Genomic DNA, 24670 nt, shown 5'->3' with positions numbered 1-24670 from the left:
TCACTCTTCCAAAGCACAGTCAGTTTCTGTTTCACAAGTTCTCCAACACTAACCTAAGGAGCTCAAGATGATGAATCTACCCACAGTTAAATCAGTCTTCCTATAGACTGACAATCTCTGTAAGACAGGTGACCAATCGTCAAGCAAGCTGTTAAATTTTATTATGCTAGAAGACTTGCTACATACTTGCAAAACTGTCTCATGTGATGATCAAAGCATAGAAAACACACTTCAAGTTTAAAAAAAAAACCCCACACACAGAACCAATATTTAATCCTGGGATTACATCTTAGAACAACTATTGAAACACCAACAGATTTTTGCATCTCCCTGTAACAGTCCAACCTCCAAAACAAGACACTAAACAGTATTAACAAAAGTGTCTTTTCAAAGTTAAATTTTATGTAAGCCTAGAGACAGGAGCTCTCTGTCCACACTAAAATCACTTGAGATGCCATTTAATCAAGTATCTTCTACACAGTAATAGAAACATTTACTACTGTCTTGGGGGAATATATTACAGCACCATGACAATAAGACAAATGAACAGTTTCTGTCTTACTATGATGAAGTTCACAGCCTAAAAGGATTTCCATTTTGTCTGCAGCAAAGGTTGGGGAAGGGCCAAACAGAAATTTCAAGTATGTAGTTAGGCTGGAGAAAGGTTTGGTACTGTTACCTGTTTCAAAAACATTTTATATTCCTGATATTAAGAACAAAGCATAGTTCTCGTAAGCAGTTTTTGATATGGCAGACCTGACCAATGAACCTACAGGGAATGTTTAACCCATATAATCATTACAGTGGTGCTACTTGAGGATTCTGAGAGCACTTTTGAGATTAACAAAGAAGAGATAGCAGGAAGAAGCTGCTCTTTGGTATGGTAATAGGAAAAGTATGAAAACACTATGAATCAAGTAAAAAAAAACCTCCCCAGCCTAGTCAGTCTCATGTGTGTTAGTTATCAAGATCATGAGTTATGTGAGTGTCTTGGTAAGAACAAACAAGGCTGGTAATATAAAATTACTCCTTCCCATGACTCAATTTTATCCAACACTTTCCAGAATAGACAGGCAACCAAGAAGGCAGCCACCTCCGTGGTCTTTAGACTTTTAAAGTCTTATATTATAGGAAAAACTTAAAGAATACCAGGTAAAAACTCAAAAGAGCCTAGTGATTACATTTTAATGCTACAAGAAAGAAATAGTTTAAGCCCAGGACATATATGGCTTTTTAGAACACTTACATCCTATCTTTTTAATTCCTTTTCCTTAGTCTCCAGCACTAAGCTAAACAAAGCAACTTGTGGGTGGTGGGGAGATGGTGGAAACGGGGAGATGTTGGCCAAAGAGTACGAACTTCCAGTTATTAGATAAATAAGTTCTGGGGATCTAATGTACAACATGGTAATATAATAATACTGTATTATATACTTGAAACTTGCTAAGAGAGATCTTAAAATGTTGCCACCACAAAAAAAGAAATAATAATGGGACATAGGGACTTCCCTGGTGGTCCAGTGGTAAAGAATCCGCCTTACAATGCAGGGGATGCGGGTTCGATTCCTGGTCAAGGAACTAAGATCCCACATGCCGCGGGGCAACTAAGCTGGCTTGCCACAACTACTGAGCTCATGAGCCTCAACTAGCGAGCCTGCGTGCTGCAAATTACAGAGCACACACGCTCTGGACCCTGTGTGCCACTAGAGAGAGAAAACAACCCCACATGCCATAACTAGAGAGAAGCCCACACACCACAATGAAAGATCCTGCGTGCCTCAGTGAAGATCCCACATGCTGCAACTAAGACCTGGTGCAGCCAAAAAATAAATAAAAAATAAAATAAAATAATTATGGGACATGATGGAGGTGCTACCTAACACCATGGTGGTAATCATTCTGCAATATGTAAGTATCAAATCCACACTGTGTAACAAACTTACACAATGTTATGTGTCAATTATATCTCAATAAATTTGGGGGGAAAAAAGAAAAAAACAAAGCAGCTTATGAAGTTTATTTTGACAGGAAAAGGCAAGGACCCAAGTAAATGGTTATACTTCTCCTCAAAACAATCACATTTTTAGATTTCACATCCAACAAGCCTTTCCCTTACCCTCTACTCTTCCCTTCTTCCCTCCTCCTGTTGACTGGCCAAACGAATCTTCATAAAAAATTTCTTTGAATTAACATTTGGAAAAAATGTTAACTTAATATTACCCAACCATTTAGAACTGTTTTTAATGAATCCAAAGAGGCAAAATTCTACTACAGAATTAAATTTTTAACAGGTGACCTTGTCCAAGAAGTATGTTAGTACTAAGACAAAACTTACTACAACTTCCCCTGCAGTAAGTAATCTCCAAAGATGGGTGCCAACAATTTCTCCCCTCCCTGTAAGAACATACCACTCCTCTTATCAAGAAGTGGTCTACTTCCCTTCCCCTTGAATCCCAGCTGCCCTGGATCTTGCTTGACCAAAAAAAATTTAAATAAATATGACACCATGTCAGTTACAAGTCTACTGTTTAAGAGGCTTGACAGCTTTTCTTCCTGCTCTTTCATAGCTCTAAGCTACCACATAGGAGGTCCAGGCTATCTTGCTGGAAAGGCCATTTAGGGGGCAGTGGAGCACATTCCAGCCAATAGTCAGCAACAAGGCCCCAGACACGTGAGAGAGGTCTTCTTGGATCTTCTAACCCTGATGCCAGCTGAACACAGCCACAGGGATAACCCTGGCTGATAACACATGAAACAAAACCGCCAAGTCAATCCAGAATCCTGCAAAATAATAAATCACGTTGTTTTAAGTTTTGGAGTCATTTGTTATACAGCAAAGCTAAATGATAAATACCCCTATGTAGTCTCTAAAGATAATAGGCTCAATAATAGATCCTTCCAACAATTATCACCATACCAGTTTCTCAGCAAAACAATACCAAATTTCTAATTTTGCTAAATACTAAAATAAACAAACACACACACACACACAACCTCCCCCCCAACCTACCCTGCTACTGGAAGCTACTAGCCCAAGAGAAATATTTTTAATATTTTAAAATACTGTTAAGGGGTAAAGTCATGATAAAAGTAGTTTATTTCAAGTGATCCATATCCCTTCAGATTTGGCATCCCAGTATTTTGCCCAAGGTCCTTTATAAAACCAAATAATATTTAATCTTAGCAGGTATAAATATTTACCTAAAACCTCAATAATAAGGTAAATAATCAGCTACCCATCTTAGCTAAATTTAAAGAGAGCAGCCATTTTTAAACGTTACATATTGATCTAGGAGAAAATCACAAACTATTTAAAAAACATGTAGGGACTTCTCTGGTGGCGCAGTGGTTAAGAATCCGCCTGCCAATGCAGGGGACATGGGTTCAAGCCCTGGTCCAGAAAGATCTCACACGCCGTGGAGCAATGAAGCCCATGCGCCACAACTACTGAGTCTGTGCTCTAGAGCCCGCGAGCCACAACTACTGAGCTCACGTGCCACAACTACTGAAGCCCACACGCCTAGAGCCCGTGCTCCGCAACAAGAGGCCACTGCAATGAGAAGCCTACGCACCACAGCGAAGAGTAGCCCCCACTCACCACAACTAGAGGAAGCCCACGCACAGCTACAAAGACCCAACACAGCCAATAATAAATAAATAAAATAAAATTTAAAAAATAATAAAAATAAAAAATATGTAAATGTCCAATACTTTTATCAGCTACATAAAGATGGTAAGATCCACAGGGGTTTTGTATTTTATGACTTTTCAAGTGCTTGCTCTTTCAGAGTTACAGTTCCTAGAAATATAAATTTTGGTGTAATACAATAGCATGTGTTCCAGAAGAACCATTGAAAGTACCTCAGACTTCCTTATCTCAGGGTTTCTCAATCTGGGAAATGACTGACATTTGGGGCAGGATAATTCTTTGCTGTGGGGGGCTGTCCTTTGCATCGTAGGATATTCAGTAGCTCCCTGGCCTCTATCTATTAGATGCCAGTAGCAGCCAGTAGCCTCCCAGCTGTGACAATTAACAGTGTTTACAATGCCAAACATCACCTGGTGGGCAAAACCACCCCCAATGAGAACCACTGCATTATTTCTCAGTAATACATTCTGAATTATTTACAGATAAAATGATATGACATTTGGGATTGGATTTAAAATAATCCAGTAAGTGTGGAAGAGGTAATCAAGAATAAACACAAAATGATGGGTCACATGGTGATATGTTATAGAATACTCAATGTTTGGATATGTTTGAAAATTTCACTGAAGTTTATTAGACATCTGTTTTGTGTACTTTTATATAGTGTATTATACTTATAACAATGAAAAATTTTTAAGAAAAAAAGTTAATTAAAAACTCGCATATCCTATAGTTGGGTGTCTAAAAACTTTGCCATACAATTTGGCATTACCTTACAAAACTAAAAGCATCAGACTCTATAACCAAACAATTCTACTGACTATTAAGAGAAACTCTCACCTATGTGCACCAAGAAATTTGTATGGGGATATTGATGCTTTGGTATCTGTAGTAGCAAAAACTTGGAAACAAATGTCTATTATAGGTGGAATAAATTTTAAAATATATTGTTGGCATATTTGTATTCATTGAAAATGCATGTTATTTAAAATGTATACATTTCCAAGACATCTATGTAAATTTTGACATCTAAAACAGTACTATATGTTGTTTATGGGTACAAATCTTAAAACTAATAAAAATAAAACTTAAAACTAAAAGTGATATCTAGATCACTTCCTTGATTCCACCAGTGAATGTCCTTCCCATCCACGCAAACCAGAGGTTTGTTCTCCAGAGAGGATACAACATAAGTTCTCAGGACTGAGGGACACTAAGCACCGTCAATGGCATGGATGATGTATGGAAATCAGGAAGGTTAAGCTAATGTTTACATACACACTTTGTTCCAAACGGTCCTGAGAACACTGGAAGCTTTGCCTATACCTTCCAGGCAGATTAAAAGATTCTTCTCGAGAAAAAGTGACCAGCACAAGATAAAGATCTATACAATTCACGGACATCAGTGGTTCATCTGGAGAAACAGCCCTGCCAGTAAACCATAAATTAAGTCCCAGAGTTGCCAAACCTCACCCCCACATGCTCAGACCCTTTAATCAGTGTTTTACTCTAAAATAAGGATCAACAACTGACAATGAAGGATACTGGCCATATTCAACATGATTCATCTTCAACATGAAAGATAAAGACCAAAATAATGTGAAGAAAAAAAGAAGCAGGAGAAAACAAAGACCATGAAGGAAGAAGAAAAAGTCAAAACAAAAGAAAAACTATCATGGATATCCTTAAAGCTAAGAGATGCTACTACTTCCATGAAACAAGAGCAGAATCCTTAAAACAAGCAAGCAAACATTCTGAGAATGAGAAAGTCTTTCAAAAAGTGGATAAAAGATAGAAAAGAAAATATAGCAAGACTAGTCCAGACACTCCCCAAATTTATCTACAGATCCCACGAAATCTCCATCAAAATTCCAAATGCCTTTTTCTTAAAAAAAAGAAACAACAAGCACAACCTAAAATTCATATGGGAATGCAAGGGATCCAAAAAACCAAAACAATCCTGGGAAAGAACAAAGTTGGAGGATTCACACTTTCTGATTTCAAAACTTAACACAAAGCGACAGTATTCAAGACAGTACGGTACTGACGTAAGAACAGGCATAGGTCAATGGAACAGAATTGAGAGTCTAGAAATAAACCCATACATCTATGGCCAATTGGTTTTTGACACAGCTGCCAAAACAATTCAATGTGGGAAAGAACAGTCTTTTCAACAAATGGTGCTAGGACAACAGGATATTCACATGAAAAAGATGAACTTAGACTCCTATCTCAAACTATATACAAAAATTAACTTAAAAATGGATTAAAGGCCACTATCTCATTCCATCAGGATGGTTACTATTAAAAAAAAACAACCAACCAACCAACCAAACAAAAACAGAAAATAGTAAATGTTGGTGAGGATGTGGAGAATTTGGAACCCTTATGCATCACGGTGGTGGGGGAGGGGGAACGTAAAATGGTGTAGCCACTGTGGAAAACAATATGGTAGTTGCTCAAAAACTAAAAATAAAACTACTGGGGACTTCCCTGGTCGTGCAGCAGTTAAGAATCCGCCTGCCAATGTAGGCGACATGAGTTCAATCCCTGGTCCAGGAAGATCCCACATGCTGCAGAGCACTAAGCCCGTGCACCACAACTACTAAGCCTCGGCTCTAGAGCCCGTGAGCCACAACCACTGAAGTCCATGCGCCACAACTACTGAGGCTGCGCTCTAGAGCCCGCGAGCCACAACCACTGAAGCCCGCGCACTCTAGGGCCCACGTACCACAGCTACTGAGCCCGCGTGCTGAAACTACTGAAGCCCACACACCTAGAGCTGGTGCTCTGCAACAAGAGAAGCCACCGCAATGAGAAGTCCGCGCACCGCAATGAAGAGTAGCCCCCACTCATTGCAACTAGAGAGAAGAAGCCCACAGGCAGCAATGAAGACTCAACGCAGCCAATAAATAAATTAATTATATATAAATAAATAAATATAATTACCATATGATCCAGCAATTCCAGTTCTAGGTATATACCCAAAATAACTGAAAGCAGGGTCTTGAAAAGATACACCCATGCTGACTACAGAATTATTCAGAATAGCTAAAATGTGTAAACAACCCATGTGTCCAACAGCAGATGAATGGATAGGCAAATATGGTATATACATACAATGGAATAGTAAATAGCCTTCAAAAAGGAAGGAAACTCTGACAACATAGATGAACCCTGAGGACACTGTGCTAAGTGAAATAAATCAGTCACAAAAAGAGAAATACTGTATGAGTCCACTTCTATGAGGAACCCAGTCAAAACCATAGAGAGATAAAGTACAATGGTGGGTGCTTAAAGGCTAGGGAGAAATCAGGAGTCACTGTTTAATGGGTACAGACTCTCAGTTTTGAAAAACAAAGAGTTCTGGAGATGGAGTAGTAACGGTTATACAACAATACAAATATACTTAATACCAATGAGCTGTATATTTAAAAATGGTGAAAATGGTAAATCTTATATGTATTTTACAACAATTAAAAAATTGGGGCTTCCCTGGTGATGCAGTGGTTGAGAGTCTGCCTGCCGATGCAGGGGACATGGGTTCATGCCCCGATCCGGGAGGATCCCACATGCTGCGGAGCGGCTGGGCCTGTGGGCCATGGCCGCTGTGCCTGCGCATCCGGAGCCTGTGCTCCACAACGGGAGAGGCCACAGCAGTGAGAGGACCGTGTACCGCAAAAAAAAATAAAATAAAATAAAATTGGAAAAAACAGATCAAATACCTAAATGTAAGAGTTAAAACTATAAAATTCTTAGAAGGAAACAAAAAAATTAAAAATAAATTAACCATATGATCCAGCAATTCCACTCTGAGGTATATATCCAAGAGGAATGAAAACATACGTTAACACAAAAATTTTAAAATAAATGTTCATAGCAGTATCATTCTAATAGTTAAAAAATGAAAACAGGGCTTCCCTGGTGGAGCAGTGGTTGAGATTCCGTCTGCCGATGCAGGGGACACGGGTTCGTGCCCCGGTCTGGGAAGAGCCCACATGCCGCAGAGCGGCTGGGCCCGTGAGCCATGGCCGCTGAGCCTGCGCGTCCAGAGCCTGTTGCTCCGCAACGGGAGAGGCCACAACAGTGAGAGGCCCACGTACCGGGAAAAAAAAAAAAAAAAAAGAAAACAACCCAAATGCCCATCAACTGATGAATGGAAAAAGGAAGTGTGGTAAATTCATACAATGGAATATTATTCAGCCATAAAAAGAAATTAACTACTGATATATACAACTTGGCTAAACCTTGAAAACTCTATGCCTAAACAAAAGAAGCCAGACACAAAAGGTCACATATTGTATGATTCTATTTACATGAAAGGTCCAGAATAAGCAAATCCATATAGATAGACTCAGGGACTTCCCTGGTGGTCCAGTGGTTAAGAATCGGTCTTGCAATGCAGGGGACGCCAGTTCAATTCCTGGTCAGGGAACTAAGATCCCACATGCCGAGGGGCAACTAAGCCTGTGCACCGCAACTACTGAGCCTGTGCGTCACAACTAGAGAGCCCACGTTCCACAACTACAGAGCCGACACGCTCTGGAGCTGGCACGCCACAACTAGAGAGCCCATGTGCCACAACTACAAAGCCTGCGCCCTCTGGAGTCTGCGTGCTGCAACTAGAGAGTCCATGTGCCACAACTAATGAGCCTGCATGCCACTACTAGAGAGAAGCCCGCATGCTGCAACAAAGAGCCCGTGTGCCGCAATGAAAGATCCCACGTGCTGCAACTAAGACCCGATGCAGCCAATAAATAAATATTAAAAAAAAAAGACTCAAAAAGACCAACTGAATGTTGAGTAAAATAAGTGAAAACTGACCTACACCACCAAACATCATGAAATTTCACAACATTGGGGACAAAGAAAATCTATAAGCTTCCAGAAAGGAAGGTGGTCACATATATAGGATCAGGAATCAGAATAGTTTGGGACTTAACAGCAATACTGGAAGCCAGAAGACAATGAAAGTACAGACTATAAAAGTAAAAGGAGAGCTTCCCTGGTGGTGCAGTGGTTGAGAATCTGCCTGCCAGTGCGGGGGACATGGGTTCAAGCCCTGGTCTGGGAGGATTCCACATGCTGCGGAGCAACTAGGCCCGTGAGCCACAACTACTGAGCCTGCGCGTCTGGAGCTTATGCTCCGCAACAAGAAAGGCCGCGACAGTGAGAGGCCCGCGCACCGCGATGAAGAGTGGCCCCTGCTCGCCGCAACTAGAGAAAGCCCACACACAGAAACGAAGACCCAGCACAGCCAAAAATAAATAAGTAAAATTTAAAAAAAGTAAAAGGAGTGCCACACTGGTGGTCCTACCTCACACTCCCAGATTAGATCAAGTCATGTTCATGATCCAATGCCACTACATTGTTACCTTCAAGTTGTTCTTCAAAGTCTGAACAATCTTCTTAACCTTGTATTAATGGTTTATGTGACCTCATACAATTTAATTTTCATATCAAGTTATAGGTTCAACAATAGAGGAACTAAAATAAGACTTGGATATACTGAAAAAAAATATTGCATAAGCATGTTTTGGGATTGTCACTGTAAGTTAAACAAATTTTTATTCATTAGAGATTTGCCCTGTAGTGATAAAAATAAATGGTATAACTATTTCTCTTTGAAAGGAATTCAAATTTCTGTTTTAAACCAATTTAATCAGTGTTTTAAACATGTGGGCAATGATTTCAAGTCAACCTTGAAATGGATATAAATATCATGGCAATTCACAATTTTAAAAAGAGCTCACAAGCATGTATGATATACTCCTGGTAAGCTCAATTACTTCAAAGTGGATTTTATTACTTCTAGTCAACAAAAGTGAAACACAATGCTTAAAGTATAAATAACCTTTCAATGGACAGGAATCTAGCCTACTACTTAACTCAGTGATGATATAGTATTGCCTTGATGCAATAGGTAAAGTAGGGGAGGTTTCACAAGTAATTCCCCATTACTTACAACAATGTACCTTTATCAAAACATGAATATTTCTAAATATATGCAAAGATCCCAAGCTCATAAATTACCAAAAGAAGGCATGGCTCCTGACTAAACTTTAACACTGAAGCTAAATTAGGTAGGTCTGAATCTTAAACTGGATAGTAAGTACCTAGGTGTTGGTCACATCAGTATCTAAAACTTTCTGTAGATATAAAAATACTTCATAATAAAAGATTAAGTTTCGGGACTTTAAATTATGGTTCCTTCCAACTATTTCTAAGAATGGAGACTAGTTTATACAGGTTACTAGTATAATTATCAAAATTGTCTCATAATAATAACACTAAACTAAAATTATGGTTTTAGTTTTTTCCAAAAATGGGCTATAGAAAATGCCATATTCCCTAAATGGGAAAAGTGCATGTGGTCACAATCACTAGATTGATTTTTCCATATGTGTTTTAAGTAACAATTAGCATTATTATTTTAAACAGTTTTTAATCTAAATATTTATGTCAAACAAGTCCTATATTGTAATTTGTTTTTTAAAATAGTGAGGCTATCCACAGGGGAATGGGCATGACCCAGTGCAGGATGTCCAAGATAGGACAGAGTTAAGAAGGGCATCCCTAGGAGAGACGGGGACAAAGAATCGTATCTATGCAGGTGGGCCACAGCAATGGGAAGTTGATTATACACAGGGGAATTGATCAAATGAGTAAATACATTAATGGAAGCCAGGTTTTTCACTGTAAGAAAAGGAATACCAATATTGAAAGGAAAAAATACGGGGTGAACCCTATGGTACTGGACTGGAATGAGAGGCACCGGTGTGAACTCATGGTTTTTGATATATATAGAGAAAAGTAAATCTATACATACACATATTCCCCTAGCTACATCCACTGATTACACTGAGAAAGCCTGGAAACAGTGAGATTCCAAAAGCAATGAGCATACCTAGCATCCAGATCTTGGTTTCTAAATACCATTCACCACTAAGAAGACCAAGGGATCCTTGGAAAAATAGATGATAACAGAGCTAGAGCAGGGAAGGTAGAAGAAAATGCAGGAAACATCTTTTTGTGCCAGAACTTAAAGAAGTGCTCAAATGATGGGGAAAAAAGCAAACTGGGGACAATTTGAGGATTAAAGTAAATAATAATAAATTATTAAAACCCACATGAATAAAATAGGAAATCATGAGTCCATACAAATATAAACTTTAAAATGAGTAAGTTAAAATTTTTGAGTAACAGCGTGGCACCCAGACTCCAGGTTGGCTCCCAACGATCCTGAACTCCTAGTATTCACACCCTTGTGCAGTCTTCCCTGCCACACTGTACCAGGGGTAATCTGTGAGGCCAACAGAACATGGCAGAAGTGATGGTACGCCTGTCGATTCTGAGATTAGGTTATAAAAGATACTACAGGCTTTCACTTGGATGCTCTCTCTCTCTTAGATCACTCTGAGGGAACCCAGCTGCTATGTCTTAAGCACACTCAGGCAGCTCTGAGTCGGAGAAACCCACGTGGGGAGGAAATGAGTCTGTAAGTCCAGCAACCCACAAGGAACTGAGATCCGCCAACAACCACGGAGTGAGCTTGGAAGGAGATCCTCTAGTCTTCAGAGTACTGCAACCCTCGGCAACAGCTTGGCTGCAACCTCAAAAAAGACCCTGAGGGCTTCTCTGGTGGCGCAGTGGTTGGGAGTCCGCCTGCCGGTGCAGGGGACGCGGGTTCGTGCCCCAGTCTGGGAGGATCCCGCATGCCGTGGAGCTGCTGGGCCCGTGGGCCATGGCCGCTGGGCCTGTGCGTCCGGAGCCTGTGCTCCGCGACAGAAGAGGCCACACAGTGAGAGGCCCGCGCGTACCGCAAAAAAAAAAAAAAAAAAAAAAGACCCTGAGCCAGAACCACCCAGCTTTTAGCCATTCTTGGATTCCCAATCTTCAGAATCTATGTGATAATAAATGTTTATTGTTTTAAGCAGCTAAGTTTTAGGGTATTTCCTTATGCAGCAATAGATAAAGAGTAAAAACAGAAGAAGTACATATATTCAAAGCAACTCCATACAAATTATTTACTCATTACAAAAGGAAAAAGAGTAACTTTACAGTATGAAACCTGGTAGATATCACCTTAATCAAGTGATGGAAGTGAAAATTCTCAGTAATGGGTCAAACTGAAACTGTATACCACCGGACAGGATGGAATGAAAAGAATCCAACCAAAATCATGTACCACTTGATAGGATGTAGAGACAGACATAGCATTGCTTCTGTGACATTCCTGCCAAAGATGCATGACCTAAATCTAATCACAAGGAAATATCAGAAAAACACAAACTGAGAGACATTCTGCAAAATAACTGGACTCTAATCTTTAAAAGTGTCAAGGTCATAAAGCAACTACACTTTAATTTAAAAAAAGTGTTGAGGTCATGAAGCAAAGGAAAGACTAAGGAATTAAAGAAAACTAGAGATAGATAACTAAATGCAACAAGTAACTACAGACTGGATTCTTTCCTATAAAGGACATTATTGGAACAACTGGCAAAACTTAAATGGAGTCTGACGATTAGATAGCAGTAGTATCTCAATGGAAATTTCCTAATTTTGATGGTTATACTGCGATTATGTAGCAGAATGTCCATTTTGTAAGAAATACACATTAAAGTATTTGGGGTTGATGAGTCATCATGTTGGCACCTTCCTCTGAAATGGTTAAAGAAAAAGATGTTCTAGGTATTGTATTTGCAACTTCCCTGGTAGGTTTGAGATTGTTTCAAAATTTTAGAAAGATAAAAACAAAATCAGAAAAGCCCAACTGTAATTACAGCAGTCACTTTATTAGAATTTGGGGATTAGATGGTATACAGCATTGAATGGTCCCTAAAACGGTATGTGGCACATCTTAATTACTTGGACCTATAAATGTTACCTTATTTGGAAAAAGGGTCTTTGTAAACATAATTAAATTAAGGATCTTGAGATAAGATCATCTTGGATTACATGGGTGGGCCCTAAGTGTAAGATCAAGTGTCCTTATAAGAGATAAAAGAGAAGACCACACACAGAGAAGGTAGTGTGAAGATGAAGGCAGAGACTGAAGTGATGCGGCCACAAACCAAGGAATGCTTACAGTCACCAGAAGCTGGAAGAGGCAAGGAAGGATCCTCCCACAGAGCTTCCAGAGGGAGTGTGGCCCTGAAGGTATGCTCATTTTGGACATTTGGCCTCCAAAACTGTGAGAGAATAGATTTCTGTTGTTTTAAGCCACTCAGTTTTTTGTAATTTATTACAGCAGCCCTATGAAACTAATACAGATGGTATAAATGAGGACATTTAATCTAAAGAAAATCACTCACTCCCATTAGCATACTATTATTTTAAGAAACCTATTTCTAAACTGTTATCACTGCAGCTTCTGTAAAATTCAGCTTTGATTTCAAATGTTTTATCTGCTATACGCCCTTAAGAAGTTGGCAAAGGAGTGCTATCACTTATATAGGCACTGATGTTCTACAAGTGGTGCGGGGACATGCTCAAAGGACAGCAGCAGATACTTCTATTACAAGATTATGTTAAGAGAACTGTTTTCACGTCTAGGCTTACAAAAGTATCACATTTATTGAAAACGTATTAAGATAACAACAGTTAGAACTTTGTTGAAGAAAAAATTTGGAAGTCAGTCCCTTTTTTCATTTAGAAATATTAGAAAACATCACCTTACAACATCAGGGTATATTTTTTTCCCTTTTCTTTCTTGGTTGGGGTACCAATGAAGGTGAAATGCTAAACAGACACTTAACACTGACACCTAAGATTTCAAGATTCTACCAATTTCATGGGTCATCATTACTGGGCAGTTAAGCCAGTGGTAATTAATATTAAAAACTATCTTTTGGGTTTCCCTGGTGGCACAGTGGTTAAGAATCCGCTTGCCAATGCAGGGGACACAGGTTCGAGCCCTGGTCCAGGAAGATCCCACATGCCGCAGAGCAATTAAGCCCGCGTGCCACAACTACTGAGCCTGCGCTCTAGAGCCCGCGAGCCACAACTACTGAGCCTGCGTGCCACAACTACTGAAGCCCATGCGCCTAGAGCCCGTGCTCCGCAACGAGAAGCCACCGCAATGGGAAGCCCGCGCACCACAATGAAGAGTAGTCTCTGCTCACTGCAACTAGAGAAAGCCCGCGTGCAGCAATGAAGACCCAACGCAGCCAAAAATAAATAAATTAAATAAATAAGTTTAAAAAAAAAACAAAAAACAAAAAACTATCTTTTACATGGTCCATATTTTCTTTCTACTCATCCCCCACAGGCTTGCAGGGTATGTGACACTATCCTCATTCTATAGGCAAGGAAGCTGAGGCCAAAAAAAAATCAGTGAAGTAACTTGCCTAAGGCCACAGGGTTAGAACATGACTCAGTAGGCATGTTGCTCCAAAATCCTACTATTTTTTTCCACTATACCACTTGCTGTTGACTTTCATTAAATGTTGCTGGCAAAAACTGAATGCCTACTATACATCAGGTACTGGGAATATAATAAGTAAGACAGGGACTTTGCCCAGAAGAGCTCAGTCTAGAGGGGGTAATAATCAATCATGTCTACATACTAAGAAACAGTTCTACAGCAGAATCCTACTGCCTGCATTACTGGGGCATGTTTCACAGAGAAGCAGTCTGTTGGATCTCCAAGGATGAAGAAAGAATTCAGGAGGAGAGAGTGGGTTGAGAAGGCATAAGGAAAAGCACAAAGACTAAAGGAAAATAATTCTGAGAAAGATCAATTAGAACTGTTTCAATTACACTAATATTTCTCATGAGACACTAACATGTATTATAGGAATAAAAATGGCAATCTTTTTGTCCTAAATTTTATCTACTTTTAATATGTCTTTAAGAAATACTACATATTTCCACGAATTTAAAGCAATAATTTGCCTCAAGAAACTTGCACACCACAAAGCAAATTATATGTGTTCCGATGCATAAACAGCATTTAACCATGGGTATTACCTGACTTCAGTGAACTATCCTGTTTATTATCATAATTCAATATATATTTGAGAAGTTATTTAATCAAAGCTTATTGAATACTAAATATTTCTACATTCCCCATGGACTTATAGCTAGAATATGGAAGGGTTTTGTTTGTTTGTTTTGTTTTGTTTTGCGGTACGCGGGCCTCTCACTGTTGTGGCCTCTCCCGTTGCAGAGCACAGGCTCCAGACGCGCAGGCTCAGTGGCCACGGCTCACAGGCCCAGCTGCTCCGTGGCATGTGGGATCCTCCCGGACTGGGGCACGAACCCGTGTCCCCTGCATCGGCAGGCGGACTCTCAACCACCGCGCCACCAGGGAAGTCCCATGGAAGTTTTAAATGAAAAGCAGAGTCCTTTGATTCTTAAGCCCGAAAAACCAGATTATTTTAAAATAAACATGAGCAAAGCATATACTTTTTATTTTTTAATTAGGTGATCTGTCTGCCCATGAGACAATTAATAATGTTGGTAGTGGCCTAATTGCATGAATATTGCAAAACATGCAGTTTTAATTCTTTCTTTTGTTGTAGTGCACCTGCCTGAAAAAATTTTCACATTATACTATAATGAAAACAATACAGAGTAACACATCATCTTTTTCTTTTGGCCATGCCACACGGCTTGTGGGATCTTAGTTCCCTAACCAGGGATCAAACCCAGGCCCTCAGCAGTAAAGCGTGGAGTCCTAACCACTGGACGGCCAGGGAATTCCCAAGAGTAACACATTTAGTGCAGCACCTGATGAGGATCCCTTTCATTTTCTTAAAATACTATTCTTTAGGTGTTTGTTACTTTATAGCAAAATGACAATGAATAATGTTTCACCTTAATATATTTTGTTTTTAAGTTAATTTACCTATTTTTGTGCTTGTATATTATATATTATGTTAATTAGCTTACCTAATTGACAGCCATTTGTGCTGTCAATTTTAATCCAAGTGTGCATTATTTCATGAACTTTTGTTTGTATCCATAAATAATATTAGTTTGAAAAGTGTTCTAATAACGTTAGGAAATACTAACGTTATTAGAACACTAGATATGAGAAAGGAGGAGAAAGTTTATCAAAAGTTAAGGGAAATGAGTAATAATGTGAGTATAATCACACTAAGTGTTACAAAACTGAGGTATCCATTGAATTTGGCAATTAAGTAATCATCAGTGACCTTACTGAACAGTCCCAGAACAGTGAACAGACACTATTCTGTCAAGAATTTTGGCACTGAAATGCCAGAGATGGAAGGGATAAAGAGGAGGAAGGAAAGGAATCAGCTCTAGGGGAGAGGAGAGTTTAAAAGTTTTTTTTTTTAGGATGAGGGAAGTCTTAGACAAGTTTGGATGCTTAGGAGAGTCAGAGAAGGGATTAGAACTAGGAGAGTAGGGACAATTACTAGAGAGCAAGGACCTGGCAAAAAGAATAGGATGAAAAAAAAGTTAGCTTGCAATGGGTAAAGTATAGATTCTTCAGAGACAAAAGGGAAGAAGGGCAATGACTAAGGTATATACTTGGAGCAATGGCTGGCTCCATAGTCAAGACCGAATGCATTTGAATCCTGGCTTTTCCTATCATAGCCATATAATCACAGGCAAGTTTGTTTACTTCTCCAAATCTCCATTTTCTCTTCTAACCTGGGGAGAACAGAATTTTCATAGGGTTGTTCAGAAGATTCAGTCATTCTGATACAGAGTGAGTACTCTAAAGATGGTAGCTGTGGTGTTTGGTTTTTCTTTTTCTTTTTAAAGGCCTCAAAGGAAATTTGAAAGAATTCACACAAATTTCTATTTCCTCTACAGAATAGGTAATTGGGTCACCTACTGAGATTAAAACAGAATGTTTAAGGAGACGGGACAGTGATTCTTAGTCTTTTGGAGAGATTAAAAAACCCATTTGAAAAAAAAAAAAAAACCATTTGACTATGATGAAAGATATATGGAGGACAGAACATCAAAAATTTGCATAGTTTCTTATTTTTCTGCTTTTTGGAATTAAAACATTGAAACCCGCCCCCCCCCAAAATCTACATAGTTTTAAGGGAATTCATAGACACCTCTCCAACAATAACAAGAGATGTTGAGGAAAAAATATTCTGGTTCCAGGGCATAGTTTAAATATCCAATTGTTCAAACAAAAGAAAAAGATTGCATCCTCTGGATTTACATACCTAACGACTATCTACGAGTATAGGGCCTGCCAGAAAAGACACTGGGCACAGTCAAAAAACCCAGGTTCTTTATCCAGCCCTACTAAGTCACATGGCCTTTTCAGACAGTAGCTCTGAGAGGTGATGCAGTGCTAAAATTTTCTGATTCTATTACTTGAAATTTCACTTGACTGTGCAGACAAAAGAACAAATGGTACTTTATTTCCTATGTCATAGTTTAACATGATTTTGAAGGTTAGTCTGGGAACCTAACCACCAAAATTTTATTTCTACAGAAAAAACAAGTGTGCTCCTTCATTTCTGGGATGAGGCTGCAGAGGTTGCTGGCAGCATCAGGCATGAGTCAGGTATTCCTATCCTGGGAACTGCCTAGGATATTTTAGCAGCCCTCTCTCTCTGGACTAAAATATCCAGAATTGGGCTTTGTCAAAACTTCCTCCTTGTCAGTCAGCAGTACAGTAATACACACTGGGAGACTTAAAAAAAAACCCTAGATTTATTAAGTTAATGACGGCTGTTTAAATTACATTTAAATAGCAACCCAGAAGAGCCAAATAAAGTTTCTCAATTCAATGAACCTTTGCGAAACAAAAAATCCTTTTCTAAAGGAAAAAATAAAAATCTTCCCTGAGATTTCAAGAAGCTTATCTTTTGGAGTAAGAAGGTATGTCTGGGGCTTCCCTGGTGGCGCAGTGGTTGAGAATCCGCCTGCCAATGCAGGGGACACGGGTTCGAGCCCTGGTCCGGGAAGATCCCACATGCCGTGGAGCAACTAAGCTCGTGCACCACAACTACTGAGCCTGTGCTCTAGAGCTCGCAAGCCACAACTGCTGAGCCCGTGTACCACAACTATTGAAGCCCGCACGTCTAGAGCCCGTGCTCTGCAACGAGAGAAGCTACCACAATGAGAAGCCCACGCACCACAACGAAGAGTAGCCCCCACTCGCCGCAACTAGAGAAAAGCCTGTGCGCAGCAACGAAGACCCAACACAGCCAAATAAATAAATAAATAAATAAAAAAGGATGTCTGCTTTCCAAGATAAAACTAATTCAAACAGTCATCTTCTGTCAACCATTTATTATACTGAAGTTCCAAATACTCAAGACTATTTGCTAATTTGTTTCATCATTTTGACTGGAATTCACTGGATCCTTACCTCTGATAAGATTAATGCAATGTATGATATCACACTTCTAGTACAGTATTTTAAAATAATCTTAAAATTAGTACTGTTACAATGTTACAACTCCTTTCCCATATCCTTAAAAATCACCCTTTGGTAACTGGCAATCTTAGACATTTTGAAAGTATGTAGTCTACAGAAAGATGATTCATAACATGAAACAGGATCACAATGAAGTTAAGAGTTAAGATGTAAACTCCTACCATGGGATCAATGCATCTACTAAATTGGCTTTTCCTATGACTATAACCATATAAAACTTCACCAAAGAAGTTAATTAGAAGTTTACAAAAAACTACTGATACTTAATTGTACCCATTTACATAAAACAATACTTTGACACTTTTAAAAAGACAAAGTATGGTTTAAATGATTTAATCCTTACACTCCTGGTTACTTGCTGAACCTCAATCTTCGGTTATTTTTAATTCATATACTAAACTGGTGCCTACCAATCTACAAAAAAGTGTGGTGGTGTCTTTTGGTTTTGTTGTTTTTAATTTGAATTGGCTGCCAAAAATCTGGATTTGTGGCTTCCCTTAAAAAAAAAAATCTGGCAACTTTGGGCACAGATCCTGGCAATAGCAACATTTGGAGGGAGCTGAATAGCAGCTGCCCTCTTCTAATAGCACATGCAATTTCTAGCTCCCTCCAATTCTCTTTGCTCACTTTGGTCACCTGCCTAGCCATCAGAGTTTGAAATCTTTATTTTACTGGAAAATTGACTGACTGGGCTTTTCAGGGGCCTTAAGACCTTTAATCATAGAAATACAGTAAATCAAGTGATAGCCCTGGCATTAAAGCTATGTATTCCAAATGTTAACTATAACTAGCACGACACCATTAAAATGTACAAGGCACTATCATTGTTAAGAGCTTTTTAGTATCTTAACTTTGGTCTGTCTTCAATTCTTCAAAGAATCATGATATTCAGCCTTTTACCCTTCCTCAAAATAAAGAAATTAACCTTGTATTTCAATATTATGGCACGCTAAGAGCAACAAAAAGCTTCCTGCATCTGTATAACAAAGGTAAAGAAGAAAAACAGGAAGCAAGTAAAAAAAGGTCTCTGATCAGTCAGACCACACAGTTCACAGAACACATGAAGCCCTCTTCACTCAGAGCCTACTGGATCTTATTTTAGACATAATTTTAATAAGCTCAGTGATCTGGTTTCCCAGCCCACAACAGATGAGAGGCAGCCAACTGGAAAAGGGCTGGGGGTGGTGCTGCTAGAGGCAGACACTCAAAGCATCAAAATCAAAGCTGAAGACTGATAATGTCAGCAGAAAACCTCAAAACGTAGCAGGCTGGGGCCATTTGGTGTAGATACGAACAATCCCAAAGGGTCCCAATCCCTGCACAGAACTACAATGGATGTTCAAAATGAAACATCTTTGGTAAACTCTGTTAAAGCATAGGTCAGTTGACCTTAAAGTATATATCAAAATAAAGTCCACCAAAAGCTTTTTCCAAAAAGCCATGGCATTTAAAGGACTGTCAGATTCACAGAACACTATTTCCCTCTGTCAATGAAACACAAGATACTGAATTCCTAAAGATGCCACATGTCAAAAGTATTTGTTCTTAATAAAATTTTATTAGAACCCAGATGCAGTAGTTCATGATATCTGAAGTTGAGAGGTATTTAAGCAGAACTATTTTCTTAGAGAATAGCAACTGGGAAGGTTCAAGACCAAGATCAGTTATGTAAGCCAAGTATGTCTTTGGGGGATTCCATCGCAGATACATTACTAGGGCTGAGGGTGAGATAGGACTGGTCTTATCCAAGTGGGCATTCAATTTAAAATTGGTGTCATACAAAAAGTTAGGGGAAAAAAATCTCCATTTTGTTTTCACAATCTTATTGACTATGACTAGTATGTACATCAAAAATAAATTTTATTTTTCTAATCCCTGGCAGTCTCAGAAGTTGAGCCATACTTTGAGGATGGCTCTAGGTTATAAACCAGGTGAAAAAAGGTTAATACTGAGTTTTAAAAGTTCAAATTATCATTGTGTACACTTGATTTTCCTTATTAAAATTTTAATAAGGGCATCTTTTAGAGAAAATCTAGAGAACATGTAGTATTCAAAAGAAATCATATTATTGGAGGCAAGGATATTAGAAGATTAAAATGCATGTTTTGAGTGCTAGTTCCTTTTCTGAAAAAACCTCCATAACATACATATCAGAGTAGAGATTAAAGGCTACATTTCTTGATTTGTAAGTGATCGCACATTATACTCACTCTTCTTCAGGTTTTAAAAATAAGGCCACAATCTTCCACAAGTATAATCTTGAATTGATAACTTCTCAATTAGTCTTTAAAATCTCATAACTCCTTAAAGCCTTAAAAATGCATATGTATTATTTACTTGGAAGACCTGTCCTCTAAGAGATCTTTGCTTAAAGTTCAAGCTTCTTTTAACAAATAACCGGCTTCATTTTAGTAGATTTACTCTGTCTAAAGTCTGCCCTTTTTCATCTGATAGAAATCAAAGTCAAAAGAAGTTGGTGAGGATCTAACCTAATTTACAGTAACCATTGGGATTAATTCCACATTAAAGGTCTTTGATCAAGAATGAAACGAAGACAAGCTGCTGAGCTGAGGTGTTTAAACTGACCAAACCTGCATTTTCACTGAGTTTAAGGCAAGGTGAAAATTGGTTCTCTTCCCCTTGCATCTCTATCCCATCCTTTAGGATGGATAATCCCAGGATCTACTTCTTACTGGCTAGAGGTTTAATACAGCCTCTCCAAGTAGCCAAGTGAAACACCAAACAAAAATCACCAGTGCCGCTTCCCCACTTCTGAGAAGAAGAAGGAAAAAAAGATAGTGAGAGGTAATAGGAGGTTACAATATTACAGGGAAGGGAAAAAACCCTAAACTTTAAGCTAAACCCATACTCCAGAGCAATATTAGAAAAACCTCTGTAGAGGCAACTACAAATAAATAACCCTTCATCCTAAAGGGCAAAGAAATCCTTCCTAATGGAAAAAGGTAGCAAAATACCTCCTACATTAAAAGGATCTCCCTGAACATATCACCTAATTTAAGCGTTAAAATCCGTTTTGCGAAGAGAATGTAAAAAGAAACTTTATGAAATTCTCTCCAGTGGTTTTCAATTTTCAGGTTTCTACCTCTACCCTTGACAATTTAACAGGTTTTCTATTAAATCCATTCCTGCAAACTGAAGTGTCAGTTTCTGACTACATTTGGCAACCTCAAGGAATAAAACGCTTCTCCCTCTACTTCCCTCCTGCCTCATAAAAGTCATGTTTATTTCCTCCTGAACTTCCTACTCTTAACAGTTTCTGGAAGAGTTAAGTGGACCGAAGCGTGCGGCCACTAAGAGGCAAGTGAACTCCAGAAATATTTGTGGATCGGACAAAAAGCCTTCCTCAGTCTGCCTGAGATACGGGCCCCAAGCTCAAGCGGTTCTGTGCAGGAAGCCTAGGCAAGTGGGGGTAGGGGTTTTATGGGCAGAGATGGGGCATAGAGCCCTTTCGACCTCCGTCGATGGGGCCGCCCAACGCCCCAGTCCCAGCACCCCCTCCCGGCACGGCCGGACAATGGCCCTCTGGCACAGCAGTCCCAGGCCGGGGAGAGGCCCTGGGACTCCATACCACGCGGGGCCTAGAGAGGAGGCTGGGAAGGAACGCTGAGCCGGCGAACATACCTCCGGCCTAAGCGCGGGCAGCGCGCCCGGGCCTCCGTGGGCGCCATCACTGGGAGTGGGGTGTGAAGGCAGCCCGGCCGGGGCATCGCCGGCAGCCGGGTCCAAAGAAGCTGCGAGCCCGGCGGAGGCGACGGCGGGAAATGCAGGCCGCAGCCTGCTCAGCCGACCCACCCGGCAGCCCGACCCGCCAAAGCCGACCTTTGGCAGCTTACCTTGTGGATTCTCTTCAGAGCCATCGTGGGAGGCAGGTGGAGGCGGCCCCCGGGGCGGGAACAGGGGCAGGGGAGGGACGGGGAAGGGACGAGGGGGCGCGAGGCCGCCTCGGTGATCGCGGGTCGGCCGGAGAAGATGGGGAGTTCCGGAGCGCGGGTCCGGCGGGACGGACTTGGGGCCGTGGCCCACTCGGCTCCTGAGCCTGCCGCAGGGGTCACCGCATCACCCGGCGGCGGCCCCTTTATGCGCTGCCGCCCGAGCCGCCGCCGCCGCCACCGCGGTAGCTGCCTCTTCCTTCTAGGCTCAGCGCCGCCTCCTCAGCCGCCGCGGATCCCTCCGCCAGGGAGCAAGAGCCCAGGCCTCGGGCTCGGCCGGCGCCTCTGGGTCGGACGGTCGGAAGGACTGCTTGCTGCAGGTGGACCGAGGGACGCGCGGGCGGGCGGCGCCGCCGGGGTGGGGCAGGCGGAGCGCGGGGTGGGCCCAGGCCGAGGGGCAGGTCGGGAGAGCGGGGATTGGCGGGCCGGGGAGGGAGGGCTGGGCCGCGCCGGCGGCGGAGGGATACGGGCCGCCCCTGTGAGTACCTTACGCGCTGTCGCCGTCGCTGCCACGGCCGCCGAGACGATGACGCCGAGAAGCGCAAGGAGGAGATCTCGCGAGACCTGTGGTGCGGGTCGCAGAAGCTCTTTCGCTCGCTACGACCGATGAGTCCCTTGTTTGTGGTTCCTCATTCGCGTGACATCTGAGATCAATAAACGTTAAAAGCGAATGTTTTTCAGATCACCCGACCATCCCCAGAGCGTAGACGGGCCCGGGAAGAGCGCTTAGGTCCATTGCAATGTTCCTGAAGGAGGAAGGGACTTGTCCAAGGTCACACAGCTCCACAGTGGCAAAGCTGGGACTTCCCTGAAGTCGAGAGTTTCGTCAGATCCCTCCGTGGAAGCCGCGTGGCAACAGCCTGGGCACCTGCGGGAATGTGGTTGTACAAGCACGCCGCAGGCAGCCCTGAGATGGTGTTTCCGACAAAGGCCCCAGCTGAGAGACAGTTTGAATGTCTCAGCCACTGATATGTCAGGAGAAGTGCTCTGCTTGGTAAATTGTTACAAATAGGCACTGTAGCTGTTACCTCAGGGAGAAAAAAAAAACAAAAAACTTGCAAAACGTGTGCTCCAGTAATTAAAACCAACCTTGCGTTCAAATCACCATCAAATGCAAGGTTAGAAAACCTATTTTGGGGTTGTTTTTAGAAGATGAAGGCAAAAGGCTAGTTCACTGAGCAACTACTCTGTGTCGAACCCTGCACCAGGACTAGTGAAATATAAGGCTCACTGGTTTTATAAGGCCTGGGCTGGGAGGTGCTTTTTACCTGTCTGGAGACACTGGGAACACGGAAGAATAGTAAAGAATATTTTCCTGGGAGGTGATGCCCACATTCTCAAGTCTCCACCAAGGTTTTCTGATTCTAAATCTGTTCTTTCCTCTGTCTGGAAGGGACCTTGAAGATCATTGATTAAGAGAGGAGAAACTGGAGTCCCTAAGGAAAAGAATCTTGCCAAAAGTCACATAATACATCAGCAGCAAAACTTGTACTGCTTCATCTACTGAGTAGAGGCTGGACCCATAGGGCAGGGCCACCATGGACCCAGTGAGTCAAAGGAGGGAAAAGCTGTGTCCAGTCGCCCAAGATGCATAGGTTTTAGGTTGAAGGTGAAGAGGAAGAGTCCAAAGTCCTAAATCTTTTCTTCCTGAGAACTGTGATGGGAGAGGTACAAAAATGCCCACTGGTCAGATTTTTAAAAATTTTTCTTCAGCAATAACGTTTTTATATTAAAAAGTAATATATATTTGTTGCAAGAAATACAGATAAGTAAAAGGAAGGAAATAAAAGTCAACCATATCATCATATGGTTGGATAATCATCATCCAATGATTAACCATTTTTGGCATTTGGCTTATGTCCTTTCAGTGTTTTTCCATTATATATATATACATATTTTTCTTTGAAAATGTAGGGTCATGCCATTATACTATTTGGTAATCTACCTTTTTAAAAAAAAATTTATGTACTTAAGATGTACAGCATGTTGATTTGATATACATAAACATAGTGTTATGATTACTACATCTCTATCTCCTCATTTGTTGTGTGTGTGGTGAAAGCACCTGAAATTTTTGATAATTTACTTTTAAAATAAACAATATATGGTGAATTTTCCTGTGTCAAGACATATGTCTACTATATTTTAATGGCTACATATTCAATCATATAAATGTACCATATTTAATTAACTTGTCACATTTTGGGGGATATGTAAGTTGTTTCCAATTTTTACCATTAAAAATATTGCTATAAAAAAAAATATATATATATATATATTGCTATAGGGCTTCCCTGGTGGTGAAGAATCTGCCTGCCAATGCAGGGGACACGGTTTTGAGCCCTGGGCCGGGAAGATCACACATGCCGCAGAGCAACTAAGCCCGTGTGCCACAACTACTGAGCCTCTGCTCCAGATCCCATGAGCCACAACTACTGAACCCATGTGCCACAACTACGGAAGCCCGCGCGCCTAGAGCCTGTGCTCTGCAACAAACGAAGCCACTGCAATGAGAAGCCTGCGCACCACAATGAAGAGTAGGCCCCGCTCGCCGCAACTAGAGAAAGCCCGGGCGCAGCAACGAAGATCCAATGCAGCCATAAATAAATAAATAAAATTAATAAATTAAAAAAATATATATTGCTATAGTGAAAAAAATATATTGCTATAGTGGATATTCTGTAGTTGA

At 40.7% G+C, this 24670-nt stretch overlaps 1 protein-coding gene and 1 long non-coding RNA gene across 3 annotated transcripts in view; one reads left to right on the top strand and one right to left on the bottom strand.

Moving 5' to 3' along the window:
- UBE2D2 (ubiquitin conjugating enzyme E2 D2) overlaps window positions 1–22266 on the bottom strand; it is a 58790-nt gene extending 36524 nt beyond the window's left edge. The window contains exon 1 of one of the 2 annotated variants that reach the window (XM_019924524.3): window positions 21886–22266. Coding sequence is in view for 1 of the 2 variants with exons in the window: in XM_019924525.2 (XP_019780084.1) it covers window positions 21886–21909 (24 nt within the window). In the remaining variant the exon portion in view is untranslated. The remainder of the gene's footprint in view (window positions 1–21885) is intronic. The other variant, XM_019924525.2, reaches the window with a different exon arrangement.
- A 232-nt stretch (window positions 22267–22498) lies between these two features.
- On the top strand, window positions 22499–24093 carry LOC109548174 (uncharacterized). The gene is made up of 2 exons (XR_002174195.3): window positions 22499–22975; window positions 23375–24093. It is a non-coding gene; the product is annotated as an uncharacterized lncRNA (long non-coding RNA).
- Window positions 24094–24670: the final 577 nt, after the last annotated feature.

The sequence above is a fragment of the Tursiops truncatus genome, chromosome 3, assembly GCF_011762595.2.
Source record: "Tursiops truncatus isolate mTurTru1 chromosome 3, mTurTru1.mat.Y, whole genome shotgun sequence".
NCBI classification, from domain to species: Eukaryota; Metazoa; Chordata; class Mammalia; order Artiodactyla; family Delphinidae; genus Tursiops; species Tursiops truncatus.
The sequence above is the reverse complement of the archived record's forward strand: the minus strand, read 5'-3'. Positions and strand labels throughout refer to the sequence as shown.